General features: G+C 36.4%; 1 protein-coding gene across 5 annotated transcripts in view; it reads right to left on the bottom strand.

The window, feature by feature from the left end:
• Positions 1–19,414, bottom strand: part of Cpsf6 (cleavage and polyadenylation specific factor 6) — a 34,481-nt gene that overhangs the window by 5,474 nt on the left and 9,593 nt on the right. The window contains exons 2-11 of one of the 5 annotated variants that reach the window (XM_026778487.1): positions 19,110–19,319; positions 16,274–16,377; positions 13,874–14,019; positions 12,781–12,954; positions 12,541–12,651; positions 11,610–12,114; positions 11,184–11,299; positions 9,366–9,519; positions 6,064–6,256; positions 5,607–5,981 (exon numbers count right to left, since the gene is read on the bottom strand). In XM_026778487.1, coding sequence (XP_026634288.1) covers positions 6,067–6,256; positions 9,366–9,519; positions 11,184–11,299; positions 11,610–12,114; positions 12,541–12,651; positions 12,781–12,954; positions 13,874–14,019; positions 16,274–16,377; positions 19,110–19,319 — 1,710 coding nt within the window. In that variant the 3' untranslated portion in view covers positions 5,607–5,981; positions 6,064–6,066. Of the gene's footprint in view, positions 1–5,606; positions 5,982–6,063; positions 6,257–9,365; positions 9,520–11,183; positions 11,300–11,609; positions 12,115–12,540; positions 12,652–12,780; positions 12,955–13,873; positions 14,020–16,273; positions 16,378–19,109; positions 19,320–19,414 lie in introns of those variants that run through there. The other 4 variants (XM_026778486.1, XM_005372107.3, XM_005372108.3 and 1 more) reach the window with 4 other exon arrangements.

The following is a 19,414-nucleotide window of genomic DNA, read 5'->3' as shown; positions in this document are numbered from 1 at the left end:
ACTATAGTTTCAGGAATATATACATATATAGAGATAATATATATGTAAATCCAAAAAAAGAACATTAATTTAAAAAATATCACTGAAATATCAAATATTTAAAATAGAAATACTAAAGAGGTAGTTTAATATTTTTCAAAAGCACACAAAGGTTGGTGGCATCCTGTCATAAAAATTTTAAGAGTTCCTATGCTATTTATAGTTACAGTTTTGGTGACAACCATAAATTTTGTGCTCAATTATCTTTAGGAGACTCTTAAGAATATCAGTATATAGACACATATTCACACTTCCTAATAAAAACATAAATCTTAAAGGTACAAAAGGGTCTTTCTCATCTAAATGCTTTCTATACATCTGTACTTTTTAAACAAACATTTAAGCTATTTATAGTATCATCTTTTGTCCTTCCACTTTCATGTCAGTTTGATGAGGCTTACATAGAGGAACTACTTAATAGAAAAAATGTGTGACGTCAATTTCGAAATATTCTTATTTTACAGGTTACAAAATTCTAGTAGGACTAGAATTTTTCTGTTTTCTGGACTTGATACTAAGAATGAATCAAGGACTTCTCACATGCCCATGACCTACGAAACAGTACACTTCCACCACTAGTGAAATTTAAAAACACTAAGATATTAGAAAAAGGACAAAGCACATATGTTTTAAACTGCTAAACAGATTGCAGGGAAATTCATAATTCCAACTAAAAAAGGAATGCTATCTCCCCTAATATTTTTGTTGTGTTACAAAAGATTAAGAATGGATCACTGAGAGACAAATCATTTTAAAATCAGTGTGGGGATAGGGAAAAAAAGAAAGAAAATCAATCTTTCAAAAAGCCACAGGGACGGGGTGGTGGTGATGCACGTCCTTTAATCCCAGCACTTGGGAGGCAGAAACAGATGGATCTCTGAGTTCAAGGCTGGTCTGATCTACAGAGAAAATTTCAGGACTATAAGGTGGAGAAAGGCTGTCTTGAAAAACCAAAGGGAAAAAAGCCACAAGGGGGGCTAGAGAGATGGCTCAGTGATCAAGAGCACTGACTGCACTTCCAGTTCTCCCAGAGGTCCTGAGTTCAATTCCCAGCAGCCACATAGAGGCTCACAACTATCTGTAATGAGATCTGGTGCCTTCTCCTGGCCTTCAGGAATAGATGCAGGCACAACACTGTATACGACATTATGGATTAAAAAAAAAAAAACAAAGAACAGGGTACATATTACCATGACCCTAATTTACTATTTTTATACAGGAAATCTTGTTTGTGATGTCACAATACACATATTTATGCAGGACTAATGAGCTCATCTTTTGCTACGTATCTTTACGTAAGTCTTCACTAATTAATAAATCTTAAAATTTTACCATACAGACATAAAATTTAGGGAATATTCTAGAAACTTTTATTTCTAGTTCTAAACACTTCACATAAACACAAATTTTACAATCTCAAACGGAAGCAAACTTTGAAGGCAATACAACCCATTTCCAATAACCCAATTCCATATAATAATCTCAAAGTCCAAGTAGACATCTGCATAAACAAAGATTATCAAAAAGCTTCAAAGTGACAAATACATTCCATACCGGTATGTTCAAAATAGCATTTAATCAACTCTGTACTGTCAAGTCGCACAATTACTTGCTCTAGCTGTCAGTTATAAAAAGGGAACCTATGTAAACAGCTGTTAAATGAACCAAGACAGTGAAACTACAGCTTCAAAATCTGCAAGCTAAAGCAAGCAGTATAATTTTAATACAGAGCGAAATACCTATATTTTGATGTGGTATCAAACCATTAACAACTCAAATTGAGTGTTCATCACTTATATGGAAACTTGGCATTATTTGTATTTTAAAATTCAAGAAAAAAATCATCTTTTAAAGAAAAGCATTTGAATATTTATTTTATAGGATTCTCATAAGTTTTTATACTGCATGTTTGTATTTATTCCTGAAATAGGATCTTAGTATAGAGGCTCTGGCAAGCCTGAAACTCCACATGTAAACCAGGCTGGCCTGGAGCTCAACAGTATCTTCCTGCAGTCTCTAGGTGTTGGATGAGGTCAAGGTGTGCACTACCACACCCAGCTCTTACAGGTTTTCATATTAATGTGCTGAGTCAAAAAGGATCCTCACATAATTTTAGAAATTCAATGCCTTTAAATAAATAAAATTTAATCTTCTATATCTGAAAATTTCTCCCTAATGACGTCTGGAGATGAAGTAGGCAACAGAAGCATCTAAACTTATATTAATTCTTAAGTTTCTTTTTATATGGACTAGAACACAGTACATAAAAAGCAATTCTTTTTATTGCTGGTGCTCACAAAGTTTCTAGCTAACCGAGAGTTTATATTGTCCTGTTTTTCTCTAAACATCATACTTACCCTTACTCTACAAAATACATAATTAGGTGTTCTATGCAACTGACTCCATGGTAGAAAAAAAACTCCATTACAAAAAAGAAAAAAAAAATAGACTTTGTATCAAAAAGAATCACCCAAAAGACATGGAGATTTCAAAAGAAGCCGTTACTTACAATTCACTTACATCAAGAGGTAGATAGAACTTTCTAACCACAGAAAGCAAAAACATTAATTTGGATTAACATGAATGGCACTCTTCTCTTACTGGTTAGTGGGTTTCCTTTAAACAATGCTAACTGAATATTCATTAAAAAATAAAGATACTTATTCAAACCATCCAATATACAAACTAAACAATGGTAGGAAATTTCACACTGAGATGAAAGTGAGAGCAAGGTGACTCACATTGGCATTCAAATTTTTTAAGACAGAGAAACATCAATTATTTATAATCAAAATTATATTCTTAAACCACAGTGAGCAAAAATACATCCAAGGGACCACTTCCTATCCTTTCTTGTCACTTCAATTAAGATACTGTAATAAGACAGATTTTTCAAATACTAAAAATATCAGAAATAAGAAGAGAAATGAGAACCAGCATAGCAAGATAAAGCACAGCAACTGAGACAGATGGAGACAGGCTGGAGAGGAATACTAGGCAGTAACAAATGACCTAAGAGATGTAGAAATAATTAAGATCTTGCTGACAGTCAGTTATTGTTCATCAAGCAATGAAAAGAATTTTCACAAAAGCCTCAACATCACACTCCTAAGGAGACGAAACATCTTAATTTGGGCTTTTCCTCCAAATTAACACAAAGCTATAGTAACCTAAGTAAGCAATACAAAGTATCCTAAAGTAATTAATTAAATTCAAATTCATGACATTTACGCCAGAAGTAATCACATGGCCACACTCCAAACACAGTACTTAGTAAAGAATATAACCACTTGAGAAAATGTAAATTTCTTAAACTAGAAAAAAGCCTGAATAAAAAGCATCTCGAAAAAAAATTTGCTTTCATTATTCTCCAGTACACAAACTCAGTAGTTAGCAGAAACTTCTGAGCTGAGCAGAACTGTTCTAAACAAACAGTCAGGTGAACACAATCTAAGAACTCAACTGTAACTGTAACACTTCTTTATGAACACAATCTTACACCTTTTATTTTGCTCAGAGTGGTCTGAGAATAAGGCAAAAATTACAGAATATGAAGCACAATGCATTTAACACTGAAATTTACAAAACTTATTTTACCCATTGAAGTATTATTACCTATTTGAACTTGGATATGAAATGCTTTTAGAAAAACTAATACAGTTTTCAAATGAGAATGTAATTAACATTACCCAACAGTTCAAACACAAAAAAACTTAGGATGGGACAGACATTAACAGCTGCCAACTAACATCAAGTTTCCAGAATCTGCCCTTTCCCACCTCAACACTTGATAGTGTATTACATTATTAACTTATACAAAGACTGATATTTACTTTATTGTTGAAGCACTTCTTAATCCATTTAAGATTTACATGAAAATTCAAAAGGACTCATATTCAAAAACTTCTAAAGAGGTCAACAGACCTTATAAAGTAGTAAAATTTGCAAATAGGTTTGCACTTGAATATATATATTTAATCCCAGCCCCCACCCACTTACATCTACTTACAATAAATATTGCTTGGCATATAGCAATGGTACAATAATCCAGGAAAACATCTCCCCCCACTCCTCATTGGGAAGGCTTTTGTAAAATTTTGCTTGGATGAAGGCACACAACAATATTACAACTCAATTCTGATTAATGTACAAACAAAACATAGGATTTGGGATATGGTACATCACTGATTGCAAAAACATCAACAGTTTGACACTAGGAAATTGTGGTCCATGTCTGAAAGACATGGGACTCAAATCATGACTATATTTAGGGATATACGCTTGACTGGAATATATATCCAAAGTATGTAAAAATTAACAATGAAATTTTCAAAAGGAACATAACCTGCTTTACTGAATTAATTTTAAAGACCCATGAGAAAACTAGTTATTAACTACATATGAATTGTTTAGAGGCCCCTTTATGGGCACACTGAATAAATGAAAATGTATCCAAGTTTCACTGTCACTGTCTTTGGTAACTGTAAGATAATTGATAAACTGCAAAGTCTAAAGTAAATAATTAGAAAATACAATATGTAGAACCTGTACCTTATCAAATGACAAAGAATTAGACATTTCAAGTAATAACCTAATCAGAATTTACCATAAGGGATTTTTACTAGGAATAAAAAAACTTCATTTAAAATTTAGTTTAGTTTTATATGGTACAATGTTCAATTTTTATATTCAAACATAACCAACTTTAGAAATTTTAAAACTAGATGTTTTGAGAATTAAAAATTTTAATACAACATAACTAATAAAAAGGTCTTAATGAATATTCAAGGACATATTCAAAATGTAAGACAAGGTATTAAAGTCATCTTTCTCATTTCAAAAAGCCCTGAAACGGCAAGAGTGGTTAACTCTTGTTTCATAAAGTATGTTTCATAAAAATTAGACATCTTTTTTTCTCATGTGTGTGTGAGTGTGTAAGAGAAAGAGAGAGGTAATTAAAGAAACTGCTATCACAAATTATATACACAATAAAGCCAATTACAATTTAAATATTAACAATTTTCAGGACTGGATTACCAGTAAGTATCCTTGAAATATTTACATATAGAGGATTTGTTTTAAGCCTTATCTAACTCAAATATGCCATCAATATATGGAACAAAGGTGCTAATAAATTAACCTGTCACATGCAAGATTCACAGTGTTCTTTACCCATTCTTCATGAAACATTGTTCACAAATATAAAATAAAATTACATGTAAAAAATGAAGCATAAACAGACAACTCATTCTACTTTATGAAAAAAGTACACAAAATTTTAAAATACAGAAAAAAAGACAATGATTATGGCTTATGAATGAAACAAGGAAAATTATTTCCAGTTATTTCTAACTTGGGATGTATGGCTTAACACAACTTAACGCTTTTAGATTATGTACCCTGAACCCACTTTATACCTTCTGCGCAATTAAAAAGATAATGTTCCTTTAAAAAAAAATAAAATGCCAGAAATTTTTTTCTAAAATGTAATTTTTTTTAAATGGGAAAAACTCTTTCAATGCTGAAAAACATCTTTTTATATTATAAACTATTATAAAGTTAGATGTTCTTAAAAAGTTTCAGGGACAAATGAAGTTAGTTCAAGGGAGAAAGGACAGAAATTTTATTTTTGAAAATCCAAGCACATAATATTCATATCAGAAACAATTCCCTGTTGTTTTATAAATATTTTAAATCATATGCAAACAATAAATGTGATTACAAGAATCCAAATTTTTAAATTTTAGAAGTACACAATGAGTCCTCTTGATTATTTTTTTAAGACCATAAACAATCTGTAATCTAAGTCATAGAACACTTGCAGAATTCAAGGAAAAAAGGTCAAGATTTTTTTTACCTGTGATGGCTTACCTGCTTTCAGATGTTTTCAGAAGATTAAATCAGAACAAGTACTTGGACCACTTAAAATGTAGGTATATTTACTGTATAAACAACAGCCTTGGAGTTATAATTACTGTTAACAGCACACACACACACAATATAAGAGTAAGAAATAATGCCCACCTTCTAGCGATGACGGTATTCTCGCTCTCGGTCTCGCTCCCGGTCACGGTCCCGATCCCGATCCCTGTGTCTCTCCCTCTCTCTGCTTCTCTCTCTGTAATAATCATCATGACGATCTCTACTCCGAGATTTATGACGCCGACTCTTTTCCCGTGATCTACTATGGTCCCTTTCTCTTGATCGTTCACGTCTTCTAAAAGAAATTACTGGATTAATGCTCTCCATAGCTGGGAAGCTTCAAAAGACATTCAATATAGTTGTCTTTTTTATCACTAGTTTCATTTTCCATGGTTTTCAGTTACTAGTTAACCAGTCTAAAAATACTAAACGTAAAATTTCAGAAATAAAATATTTTTATACCATTCTGATTAGCTGTAGGAGTGGAGGAAGCCAGCATAAATGAAGTTCTAAATGAAAGTACACTGGCTATGTGGGAGCTCCAAGGCTCCTAATACTCCCATGTAACATTGGCAAAAAAGGTTCCCATAAAGGCAGGCTCAAGAGGGGGTACAAGCTCCCATCAAGAGTCTGAGTGTTTATGAAGTGTGTGCAAAGACTAACAAAGGCAGCTTCTCTGGGATGTCTTTAGAATGCAACTACTACTCTACAGAAATCTACCTAGATAGCTAGTCCCTCCCAATAATTGAAGCTTATATATGCACAGAAGTTCCAGGTCGCAGCTGTAGAACCTTCCTGATCCTGACACTACTCAAAGTGTGTCTGTCCCTTCGGGTGCAGCCCCTAGTCATGGTTCTAAGACTCACAACACCTAGACTGTGGCAACCATCATGATGAAATCATTTTTACCATCTTACTTCTTCCTGCCAGCACTGTGACCCATCCCCATCCAGTGTATCCACACTCTATGCTGCGTCTCAAGGATCACAGTAGCACAGTGCTTATGCTTGGATAATCCTTAGATTATTTAGTAATAGCTCCAAGCTATGAGAGCAGTGATGCTTCACAGGTAATCTGGACATTGTTCATTTAAGGGCAAAGGTGAAAATGAAAGTCATGCTAAAGTTGCTAAGGTTTACATTGAAACTCTGAAATAATGAAAAAAGAAATCTATGCTAATTGATTGGAAAAACCCAATCATAGCCAAAGCTCATGATAATTCCATTAGGTTAAATAAGAATTCTTTTATGTGATTTCTTTACCAGGCAGATGGTTAAGTGTTAAGCTGTTTGATCAAACTAGATGTCCTCACAAAGCAACAGGCATGACATGGTCTCCAGTTATGACAAATTTGTTCAAATATGCACATACTTAAATGGAGCCCAAAAGGTAGTAAGAAAGGAAAGACTGTGTCCAATATAAACTCCTTTTTCTTAATTAAGATACTACCTCCAGAAAAAGCATATTAAGGACAAAGTATCATACAGACAACTGAGAGCCAGCTCAGGAGTTAAAAACACTAGCTGCTCTTCCAGAAAATCAATATATTAAAAATGTAGCTGAGTGTGAAATCACAATAATCAGGCTGATTTCTGTAAGTTCAAAGCCAACCTGGTCTACAAAGAGAGACTGACTCAAAACAGGCAACATCATGTGAAGACTAAACATTTACCTCCCAAAATACATAAAATTTCAAGATTAGTAAATGTGCTTTAAAAGTAACCTTTTAAAAACTGTATCTAGGGCTGGAGAGATGGCTCAGTGGTTAAGAGCATTGCCTGCCCTTCCAAAGGTCCTGAGTTCAATTCCCAGCAACCACATGGTGGCTCACAACCACCTGTAATGAGATCTGGTGCCCTCTTCTGGCCTGCAGAGATACACACAGGCAGAATATTGTATACATAATAAATAAATAATTAAAAAAAAAACTATCTATTACAAGGGCTGAAAAGATGGCAGAGTGGTTGCTCTTGCAGAGGACCAGGGTTTGATTCCCGGTACCACAACCATCACAGCCATCCTAACTCTAGATTGTAGGGTTAAGCCAGCCCCTTTAGGGGGCGGGTTTTGCCTCGGGCGATTGTGGACTGATGCAAGGAGGCCGAGCCCTCCCTTTTCTTTCCTACCTCCTGGGCTATGCGGGAACCTAGGTTCTGTAAATTTACCATTAAAGTTGTAACTATTCCTTTATATCTGCATTGCAATTATTTACGCCAATACATTTGGCGCCCAATGTGGGGCACGAACCCACGACCCTGGGATTAAGAGTCTCATGCTCTAACGACTGGTATTGGCGTAAATAATTGCAATGCAGATATAAAGGAATAGTTACAACTTTAATGGTAAACTTACAGAACCTAGGTTCCCGCGTAGCCCAGGAGGTAGGAAAGAAAAGGGAGGGCACAGCCTCCTTGCGCTTGATTTATCAGTCCACAATCGCCCAAGGCAAAACCCACCCCTTAAAGGGGCTGGCTTAACCCTACACTGGATACCTCAGGCACTAGCACACATGTGGAATACATGTATCCAGCAAAATATTCATACACATAAAATAAATCCAAAATAAAACTATCTGTTACAAAATACATTACCACACATTCATCTATTTATTAATCCCCTTTCAAAAAACATCCTTTATCAAGCAATGTTTAACAGCTAAGGCCCCTGTCGACATTCAACATGTGTTCAGTAAGAAATAAGCATCAATAATAAAGACTAGATGCTACAGTAAATACTACAAAAGAAATAAAATATGACACACTAGATTCAGTTGAAACATGAAAAATGAAGACAAATGTATAGGGAAAAGGAAAACAAAAGAACAAATAAAATGGTTCCAAGGAGGAATAGCAATCAGTGAGATGGTCAATGCTTGCTGTGTCCACAGAAAGGGACACCCATTTGGCTAGAACAGTGAGTATGCAAGCTGTCAGAGTCAAAGTAGAGATTATATCTGCTTGTGTGCAGTTAGTCTAAGAGTAAACAGAAGCCATACAGTTCCTTGCACTCTAAGTGAGTGCCTTGAAGGATTTCAGGAAGCACCAAGATGCCATTTAGAGTTAGTCAAAAAAAAAAAAAAAAATCCACTCAGACTGCTGGGTACACATTAAGTAAAATCAGAGTCCAATTTTTTTTTTAGATGTATTTGTTATGTATACAGTATTCTGCCCTGCATGTATCCCTATGGGCTAGAAGAGGGCACCAGATGTTGTTACAGATGGTTGTGAGCCACCATGTGGGTGCTGGAAATTGAACTCAGGGCCTCTGGAGGGTAGCCAGTGCTCTTAACCACTGAGCCATCTCCCCAGCCCCAAGTCCCATTTTTTTTTTTTTTTGAAGTTCCACTTTGTCGTTGTTGTTGTTGTTAACTATTTAAAAAAATACATGAGACAGGAAAGTTTTACCTTGATCCAGAGCCATAGGACTTGGACTCAATTCCATGAAGGCAATCTTGCAAAGAACTAATAAGAACTTTGCAACGATCATCTGCAGATACTTTGGACTGTTTAATTAAAGAAATTGCTGTTACCAGTGTTTCAATAGCACTCCCATAATCACCTGCAGGGAAAAGAAAAAGTTAATAGCAAACAAACTGTTTCCAAATTATCATCAAACCAACTATTTTGGAATAAGAATGATGAAGCAATTTTTTGGAAGTGTCTTTTAAGATGACGATAAATAATGACTTTTGTTCAGTGTCTTGAAATTTGCAAGATTCTTGTGTTCATGACGCTAGTGACTGTTGTTTCATGCAGAGGGACAGTTATTTTGCAAATATGAGAATAACTGAGCTATTTTTAGAACTCTGAACTACTCTATCAGCTAATATTTAATCTTTATATGTATACAAGTGTTTTGCCTACATATGTCTTGCATTACAAGCAAGACTGGTTGGTGCCCATGGAGGCCAAAAGAGGATATCAGATCCCTTGGCACTGGAGTTCTTTTTAAATAGACTTAATTCACTTTTTCTTGTATATAAATCCTATGTGGTGGCCACAGCTGGAGCCTGGGTCCTCTGAACAGAGACTCTGGTGTGGGTTTTCAATAGATGGTCAGTGAATTCCTGATAAGAAGACTTGGAGAACACAGACTCCTGCTAGAGGTCGAGGGTCAAGTGGCTATACTTTAGAGATGGCATCAAAGGTGGCCTTGGCAAAGTTGCCCATGGTGGCAGTGCAGCCCCTGGCTGATGTGCAGTAGTCATCAATACTGGCCATCATTGGTAGCTTCTTGGGCACAGGGGTGAGATGTACCAACACAGAGTTACAGTGGCCTGTCACCTTGCATAAAATAGTTTGAGGCTTGCCATACTTGTTCCCCCAATTGCCTCTCCCCACAGGGACGATGGAAAGCTTGGCCAAGATGATAACCCCTTGGATGGCACTTAACAACAAGACCAACATCACCATTTTCATTCCCAATAGCCCCCACTTCAACCACAGCCACAGCCTCGACCATGACTGTGCCCCCTGAAATTGCACCAGCGTCATCAGCCATTTGGAGTTTTCCCAGAGAAGCTATAGATGGTTCTGATCCACCACATAGGTGTTGGGAAGCAATCCTGGATCCTCTGGAGGACAGGCAGTACTGTTAACTCCTAAGCTCTCTCTTCAAATCCCAAAGTTAGTTATTTTTAATTTTATTTTATGTGTATGAATGTTTTTGTTTGCATGTACATCTATGTGCTATGCGTGTTTGGTACCCAGTGAGGAAAGAAGAGGATACTGGATCCCAGCACTAGCAGCCAGTGCTCTTAATCAGGGCCATCTCTCTAACCCCCAATTAGTATTTAAATCTAAATATAGCAACTTAAAATTGGTGGTCTTCCCACTACACTGACATGCATCTTCCTTCAACACTTTAAAATTAAATGATAATGATTTGGGAGCATATAGATTATATAGGGAGTAAGAGAACTATCTTTATAACTTCACTTTAGATTTAGATTTCGATTTTTTTAATTTTTACATTTTATTTTATGTGTACGGGTGTTTTGAATGCATGTGTGTCTACTTACTACAAGCATGCCTGGAGAAGCCAGAAAAGGGCCTCAGATCCTCAGGAACTGGAGTCAACAGACCGTTGGGCATTAACCCAGCGTCTTCTATAAGAGCAGCTAGTTCTTAACAACTGAGCCATCTCTCCAGCTCCTGGGTCTGGGGTTATTCTTAATATAAATAGCCATGTTAAAGAATGAACACTAAAACAAATATACAAACCAGCACTGGCATCAGACACAGCTCTTGAAATAGCACTGCTTGAGATGGCCCGATTTCTATTCATGATTTCTTCAAACTCAGCTTCACTCAATGGAGTTCTTGCAGTATCCATTTCCCTACAAAAGACAAATAAATGTTAAATTGTTGCTTGACAAAAGTTCTCAAGTTAGTAACAATGTAAACAACTCTACACTAACAAGATTTGGCATTTGCCTAGGAGACAGCTGTTACTTTTCCTGATTCAAGAATGCTATTTTCTCTACCAGATCAAGCCTAAGCAAAATTCCCTTTATCATTGTCTTTTGGCTGAAGTAAAACTGGCAGCATAGAAATCATCTTCCTGAGGACAGAAATTGTTTATGTGTCTACAATGTAATAGACTTCCAGTCACAGTTCTTTATCTTTTCCTGACTGCATTTAACTCACCTCCCAGGAGGACCATAGTCACCCCTATCGTACGGTGGAGGTCGGCCATAGGGGTCTGTGGGCGGTGGCCCACGACTATCTGACGTTGGCATGCCACTATTAGTTGGTGGAGGGAAAAAAGCAGGATTCACATGTGGAGCTGGTGGTGGGGCACCTGGAGGTGGTCCCGGAAGGTGTGGAGGAGGAGCAAGTGTGAGGGGAGGCCCAAGTGGACCTGGTGGTCGAGGTGGAAAGGGGCCTGGAGGTGGAGGCGGTCCCTGCTGTGGAGGCGGTGGGCCAGGAGGAGGGCCATAGCCTGGAACTGGAGGCGGCGGCCCAGGAGGAAGTGGACCCAACGGAGGTTGCCCAAAAGGTTGTCCAGGAAAAAGCACTGGTGGTGGAGGGCGGTCTCCTCGATTGGGAGGTCCTGCCAGAGGAGGTGGCAGGACCTGACCAGGAGGTGGAGGACCTGGTGGACCAGGTGGGCCTGGAGGACCCAATGGTGGACGTGGTGGAGTCTGTCCGGCTACAAAATAAAGGAGAAAAAAGGAGAAAAATGGTTCAATAAAGATATTAACTATTATATGCCAAGATTTTACTTCTAAAGCAGAATTCATAAACCATGACTCTCTCTTTAAATGAAACCCATATGGTAATGATCTAACAACTACAAAGGTGAAGAATATCCTCACAAATTTAACCTCTTCAAATTATAATTAAGAAAAACCACTAAAACAAAAACAAACAAATTTTAACTCCTAAAGATACTTTCCATCTCTCAGCAAACACACTTCTTACAGTGACATCACCCACCTTATATTCTACTCTGATGCCAAGCTAGAAAGTGAAACAAGGAAAAATGGTCTTGAAAGGATTTTTTAAGAGGTAAGAAAATAAGACGGATGTAAATATTCTATATATAAGTCAAGCAAGTTTGGAGAAAAATAAAGACCTTTTAGGCCAAAAATGGGTATTTCCTCTATGCTGTGCCCCATATGCCATGGAATCCTAGTTTCCAGGAACAAAGGCCGAGTTCCTTTAACAAGATGCTTGATCAAATTTCCTGGGTTCCAAAAATAGCATAACAAGGAGAGTAAGTCACATTAATATACATTACTTGAAAAAGAGAGAAAAGGAAAAGAGGTATTAAGCAGACGTGATTTCTCCATGATAAACTTAAGGAAAGTTTTACCTGGGAAAGGTGGAGGTGGCCCTCCTGGTCCTGCTGGCCCAGGAAATCTGTCCCCACCGGGAACAGCCCCTGGAAAACGGCCCCGTCCTCTACCACCTTGTGGGAATGCTGCACGGGAACTGCCTCCTGGAGGACCAGCTTTACCTTCCCCAGACATCTGTCCTGATTGTGTAGCTGCAAACACCCAAATACTCATAAATAGCACTTATTAAAACAGTTCTCTGAATTGTAACCGTGTTATTAGAAACTACTTCAAAGTTCATTTATACTAATTTTCAATTTGCAGATGCCTATGCAAAGTACTTGGCTAGGAAAACCTTCACATTTATTTACTTTCTTAAGTCTTGAAATATTTAAGTTTAATGCACTTCCACTGAATAGATAAACATGTAGCTTTTAAAATACAGGTTGCTTTTAAAGTACTCTACAGCAGCCAAGACTTCAGAAATTCAGCAAAAACCTTAATTTCAATAGCAGATTATTTATCTTATTCTATGTAACATATTCTTAAATCTTAAATGCTAAAAAAATTAAAACAAAACAATCATCTGAATTTCTATTAATTATATGGGTCATTCATCTTATCTATCTTTTATTTATTTATTTTTGGTTTATTTGGAGCCTGTCCTGGAGCTAGCTCTTGTAGCCCAGGCTGGCCTGGAACGCATCTCTTTAAAAAAAAAAAAAAAACTATGTAATAACAAATCTCTTCTACATTATTTTTTACCAAGTAGCAAAAGGTTTTGGTGCCAAGTAGGATAAAAACAGGTCAGTAACTATTCCCTAGTTATCACTGGCCTCTCTATTCCCATCAAACACTTCCATATAGCATTCCTCCTCTCTAATGTGAATGACAGGACAAGAATGCGGCACTATAAAGCTCTCAACCTGCTGCTACATGCTGTTGGGTCTGTGACATCTAGAAAAACATGGAATGGGAGTTGGTTTCCAGTATATTAGCCCATACTCCTAATCAATGATTAAAACAAGTTTATCCAATAAACTAAATAGTAAGCATAATATTTTAAAAAATACCAGCAACACTGCTTAAAATACATTTTTTAAAAAAAAGGCTGCTCAGAGATTTGCTTACTTTTCCTGGACTGCATCTCAAACTGACTCAGGAATTGCTTATTGCACGGAGTCACGACAGGATTCTGACCATGAAGTTCTCTTTTAGGCAACAGATCCATTAACTTTTTGGAAGATGCTTCAGATCCAACACCAACAAGGGCAAATCTAAACGATGTTAAAGGGGTGGGAATAAAAGGGAAGAACTGAGATTGTTACTGTTGACTAAAAGAAGAAATGGTCTCAACTTACTCAAGAGTCAAAATTACTTAAGAATCAAAAACAGACTCTTAAGGTTACACACATTTACACTATCTTTTATAATATACTATGAAATTCACTCACTTAAATTTTTTTAAATATTCATGTGTTTTACAAACATCTCATGATGGTTCATTTTATAACACTATTCATTATCAAAAGAAAATCTACAACCTCTACCACCATTCCTATTTACTCTCTTCCCTTAAACACAAGAAACCGTAACTATTTTGTTTTCTATGGATCTGCCTCACCTAGAATTTCAAACAAATGAAATATGCAGTCCTTTACAGTTTCACTTAGTGTTCAAAGCCTAGTCATGACACAACATGCATCACTAATTCATTTCTTTCAGTGGCTGAGTCATGTTCCACTGCAATCATTTTTTGGTTTTGCTTTAAATCCACCCAACAGGCTGTTTTCACTTTTTACTGCTATAAAAATATGTTCCATATAGGGGCTGGAGAGATGGCTCAATGGTTAACAGCACTGATTCTTCTTCCAGGACTCAGATTCAATTCCCAGCTCCCACAGGTTCAATTCCTAGCTCCCAATTCACAACCATTCATAACTCCAGTTCCAGGGGATCCAATTCCCTCTTCTGGTCTCCATGGGCATTAGGCACACATAGAGTGCACAGACATGCATGCAGCCAGAACACCTATACACATAAAATAATTAATTTTTGAAAGATGCTTAGTACCATTAGCCATCAAGGTACAAATCAAAACCATGAGATGTAATTCCCACCATAATCAAAATGACAACTATTCAGTGCTGGTGAAAATAATAAGAAACTATAAACGTTCTGCACTAATGGACTATGCAATCTGGTAGCTTCTCAAAATGTTAGGCATTGCTATATACCATACTAATTCCACTCCTAGGTATATGTCCAAAACAAGCAAAATTGTATGTTCACACAAAACAATAAACTAAAATTCTTAGAGACATTCCCCTTAATAACTAAAAGTATAAATCACCCAAACATGGATTGTGGATTCTTCCTCTAGTGCTAACGCCATTACATGGAACTATTACTAAGCCATAAATGATGCAGCTACACAGACAAACCTTGAAAACATTATACTAGGTAAAAGTCAACACACAGAACATCATTTTTATTTTGTTTCCATGAAATACCCAAAAGAGGCAAATTCTGAGGTAGAAAGTACATGAATGATTGTCAGCAAAGGAGACACAGGCAATCAGGGTAATGATGCACCCAGGTTTCTCTGGTGACGGAGATGATGAAACACTTTGAAACTAGACAACTATAATGGTTGCTTAACTTCGTAAATATATTTTTTGAAGCACTGTATTGTGCTCATACACATAAATTATTGTAAAATTTCCAATAATGTGCCTACTAAATTATTTATAATAGCCACAAGTGGAAACAACCACAATATCCAAAAGTAAGAAAAGTAATACATTATTTATCACTATTTCTTCTGCTCTTTTCAATAAAACATGACAAAGTGTGAATTATGATACTATTTTTAAGGGAAAATATGGAAGCACATTTATAAAGTGATTATCTAAAAATGGTGAAATTGTAAGCAATTTAATTTCTTACTTTTAAATACCTGCATTTCATAATAATCCTATCCTATATATGTGATTTGCAGATTAGAGAATAAACCTATGTTATATTTTATTTCAGTTACCTGTCATTCTTCATCATTTTTATTTTTATGGTGCTAGAATCAAGCCCTGAGCTTTTCCACATTGTACAAGCAGCTCTATCACTGAGCTACATACTGGGCTCTTCCTTATCTCTTAATCACAACAAAAACAATGCTTCTCAGCACTGTCATTTCAACCTTAGAAGGAATGTGCTCCTTAAACTTAAACAGGCCCAGTCTACCTACAGGCCCAACTCAACCAGCTTCAGTGCATTTTAAAAACAAAACCTATAAAATTTAAGTATGAACCTCTGCCTAGGATCACCCTTCTAGTGTATATGTTCATGTGGGTGCCTAGGAACTAACTCAGTGTTAGGTTTGTGCAGCCAGTATATTTAGTAGCTAAGCCATTTGTCAGTACTTATGTGTTCATGTGTTCTACATGTGTATAATCAGCAATAAACTTAAGGAAAACTTAATTTGTAAACTGTAATCACTATCAGTTTATATTAGCGAAAAAACTAAATTCTTACCCCTTTGATTGTCCATTTGCCCGATTCTCAAAAAATTTTATCTCCAAAATATCGTTTACTCCCAAAGAATGAACTGCTTCAGTTAAGTCCTCATCTGTTGTCCACTGCAAGACATTTCCCCCTTATTAGCCATTAAAATATTCAGGTTTTTATTGTCTGAATTTAACTTTTAAAGAAAAAGAAATGATAAGACAAAATTATTGTTAATGTAAATCTAAGTATAGTTACTGCCTGTCACCCTAATTTTTAAACAGCAGAAAAACGCCTTGCATGTCTAACTCCATTTCTAGATAAGAATTCTCTAAGTTATAAAGTACATTCCCTTGGAGACAGACACAGTTTTACTTCAAGAGTTTCTGGTTTCTAGACGGGTGTGGTGGCACACTCAAGAGGCAAAGGCAGGCGGATCTAAGTTTGAGGCCAGCCTGGTCTACAGAATGCGTTTCTGGACAGATTCCATGGAGAAATCCTATATGGGGGAAAAAAACAAACAAAAAAACAGTTTCTGGTTTCTACCAGCTTTAAACTCCTATGATTTTAAATTCTCCAATCTCACTTGTAACTTCCTCCCTTTAAAGGAAAGTTATCTTGTGAAACAAACAGGTTATTTTGACTATACCATGGAGAAACTAATATGAACTATATACCTTTTTATCAAATACTTAAAGCTTACCTAAGTCCAACCTCATTTTCTTTTTTTTTTTTTTTTTTGGTTTTTCGAGACAGGGTTTCTCTGTGGTTTTGGAGCCTGTCCTGGAACTAGCTCTTGCAGACCAGGCTAGTCTCGAACTCACAGAGATCCGCCTGCCTCTGCCTCCCGAGTGCTGGGATTAAAGGCGTGCGCCACCACCGCCCGGCCCAACCTCATTTTCATAAGATGCAATAGAGGGGATAAACAGCTTGTTCAACGTCACAAAACACAGATACATGTCAATTCTTATTTAGCAACTGCAGTCTCATTGTTTCCAAGGTTGTAAAGATAGTTCAGACTGAATGCCAAGAGACTCAGTTATTTAGTTTAAATAGAGAAAAAGAGTCAAGGCTTGAGAGATGCCTCATGGACCCTAGGTTCAACTCCCAACACCCACATGATGGTTCACAACCATTTAAAACTCCAGCCCTAAGCCGGGCGGTGGTGGCACACGCCTTTAATCCCAGCACTCGGGAGGCAGAGGCAGGCGGATCTCTGTGAGTTCGAGGCCAGCCTGGTCTACAAGAACTAGTTCCAGGACAGGCTCCAAAACCAGAGAAACCCTGTCTCAAAAAAAAAAAAAAAAAAAAAAAAAAAAAAAAAAAAAAAAAAAAAAAAAAAAAAAAAAAAAGAAAAACACTCCAGTCCTGGGGATTATGATGCTCTCTTCTGGCCTCTGAGGGATGCATGTCTTTGGTATACAAGTACCTATACACATAAAATAAAATGAAAATAACAAAAGCAATGTGAAGTAAAATATTTTTGAATAAAATGCTATAAATACAACAAAAGGGTACCAAAATTTTGTTATAGCTTTTAAATTTTCAATATAATAGCTGAGAAAAAATTTTCATAGGACCACTTTAGTGATTATTTCAGATTTGATGTTAACAACATTAAGAAGGCTGGAGAGATGGCTCTGAGGAAGAACACTGGCTGTTCTTCCAAAAGTCCTAAGTTCAGGTCCCAGCAAACATATGGTGGTCACAACCCTCTATGAGATTTAGTGCCCTCTTCTGGCATATAGGCATACATGCCAGAATACTGTATACATAATAATTTTTTAAATTAGTAGATATACTAGATATACAGTTCACGAAGCATTCTACCAAATAATCTTAGTCTTATGAACAACACAATAAGAATATAAAGTATATCTAGGCACTATGGCATTATAAACTTAGCACTCAAGGGTGGAAGCAGAAGAGTTGACAGGAGTTCAAAGTCAGTCTGGACTACAATGAATATCAGGCCAGCCAAAGTTACATAACAAGATCCATCTCAAAAAAACATCAGGCAAACACAAATATTATGAAATATATAACAGCTTCTACAGGTTAATTTCAAATTTAAGAACAAAAATGAAACTTAAATCTGTAATATGAATTAGAAAATGATGACGTTTTGAAAAATGTAGCGGCGTTTCTTTCTCCTATAATTTAGAATTTTTTTGTTTGTTTGTTTTGTTTTGGAGACAGGGTTTCTCTGTAGCTTTGGAGTCTGTCCTGGAACTAGCTCTGTAGACGAGGCTGGCCTTAAACTCAGAGATCTGCCTGTTTCTGCCCCTCGAATGCTGGGACTATAGGCGCATGCCACCATCCACCCTAATTTCGAATTCTTAATTTGAGACCCCTTTCGAACTTGTAGGAATGCAAAAAAGTAAAGACAAATGCAAACAAGGGCTGGAGAGATGACTCAGTGGTGAAAAGCATTGACTGCTCTTCCAGAGGACCTGAGTTCAATTCCCAGCACCCATATGGCAGCTAACAACTGTCTGTAACTCTAAGATCTGACACCCTCACGCATACATACATGCAGGCAAAATACCAGTGCACATAAAAGTTAAAAAAAAGGAAAATGCAAACTCCATTTGAGTATATACCTAAACCAAACTATAAAATTCAAAATTAGAGCAATGAGAATGTCTTTTTAAAAGAACTTGGTTTTGCCCTTCTCATCACATACACCAAGAGAAGAACAAACACAGTAACATCATTTCTTTTTAAACTGGGCAAAAAAAATAAAAATAAAAATAAAACGTGGACGGGCACCAAAGCTACAGAGAAACCCTGTCTTGAAAAACAGAAAAAACAAACAAAAAAAAAAAACAAAATAAACTGCCAATAATCTGTTAACTTTACTTACCCATGTTAGATTTCCAATATATAATGCAATTCTCTTTCCAGTGTACGTATAGACAACGTTTGGTGCTGCTCCTTTCCCCACATCATCACCAACAGTCGGTGGAAGAGTATCCATGTAGTCCCGGTCTTCTGGGGCATCACCATTATTTGCAGACGGAGAGATGACATCATCGTACAAATCTATCTGATCATGTCCACCATATTCCGCCTCCTAAAACACAGATATAATGCTCTAGATTATATGACACCATGAAACTAAGTAAATTTTAATACAAATTAATTCAATTTTCTTTTCTTTTTTTTTTT

Source organism: Microtus ochrogaster, unplaced genomic scaffold (genome assembly GCF_000317375.1).
Source record: "Microtus ochrogaster isolate Prairie Vole_2 unplaced genomic scaffold, MicOch1.0 UNK186, whole genome shotgun sequence".
Classification (NCBI taxonomy): domain Eukaryota; kingdom Metazoa; phylum Chordata; class Mammalia; order Rodentia; family Cricetidae; genus Microtus; species Microtus ochrogaster.
The sequence above is the reverse complement of the archived record's forward strand: the minus strand, read 5'-3'. Positions and strand labels throughout refer to the sequence as shown.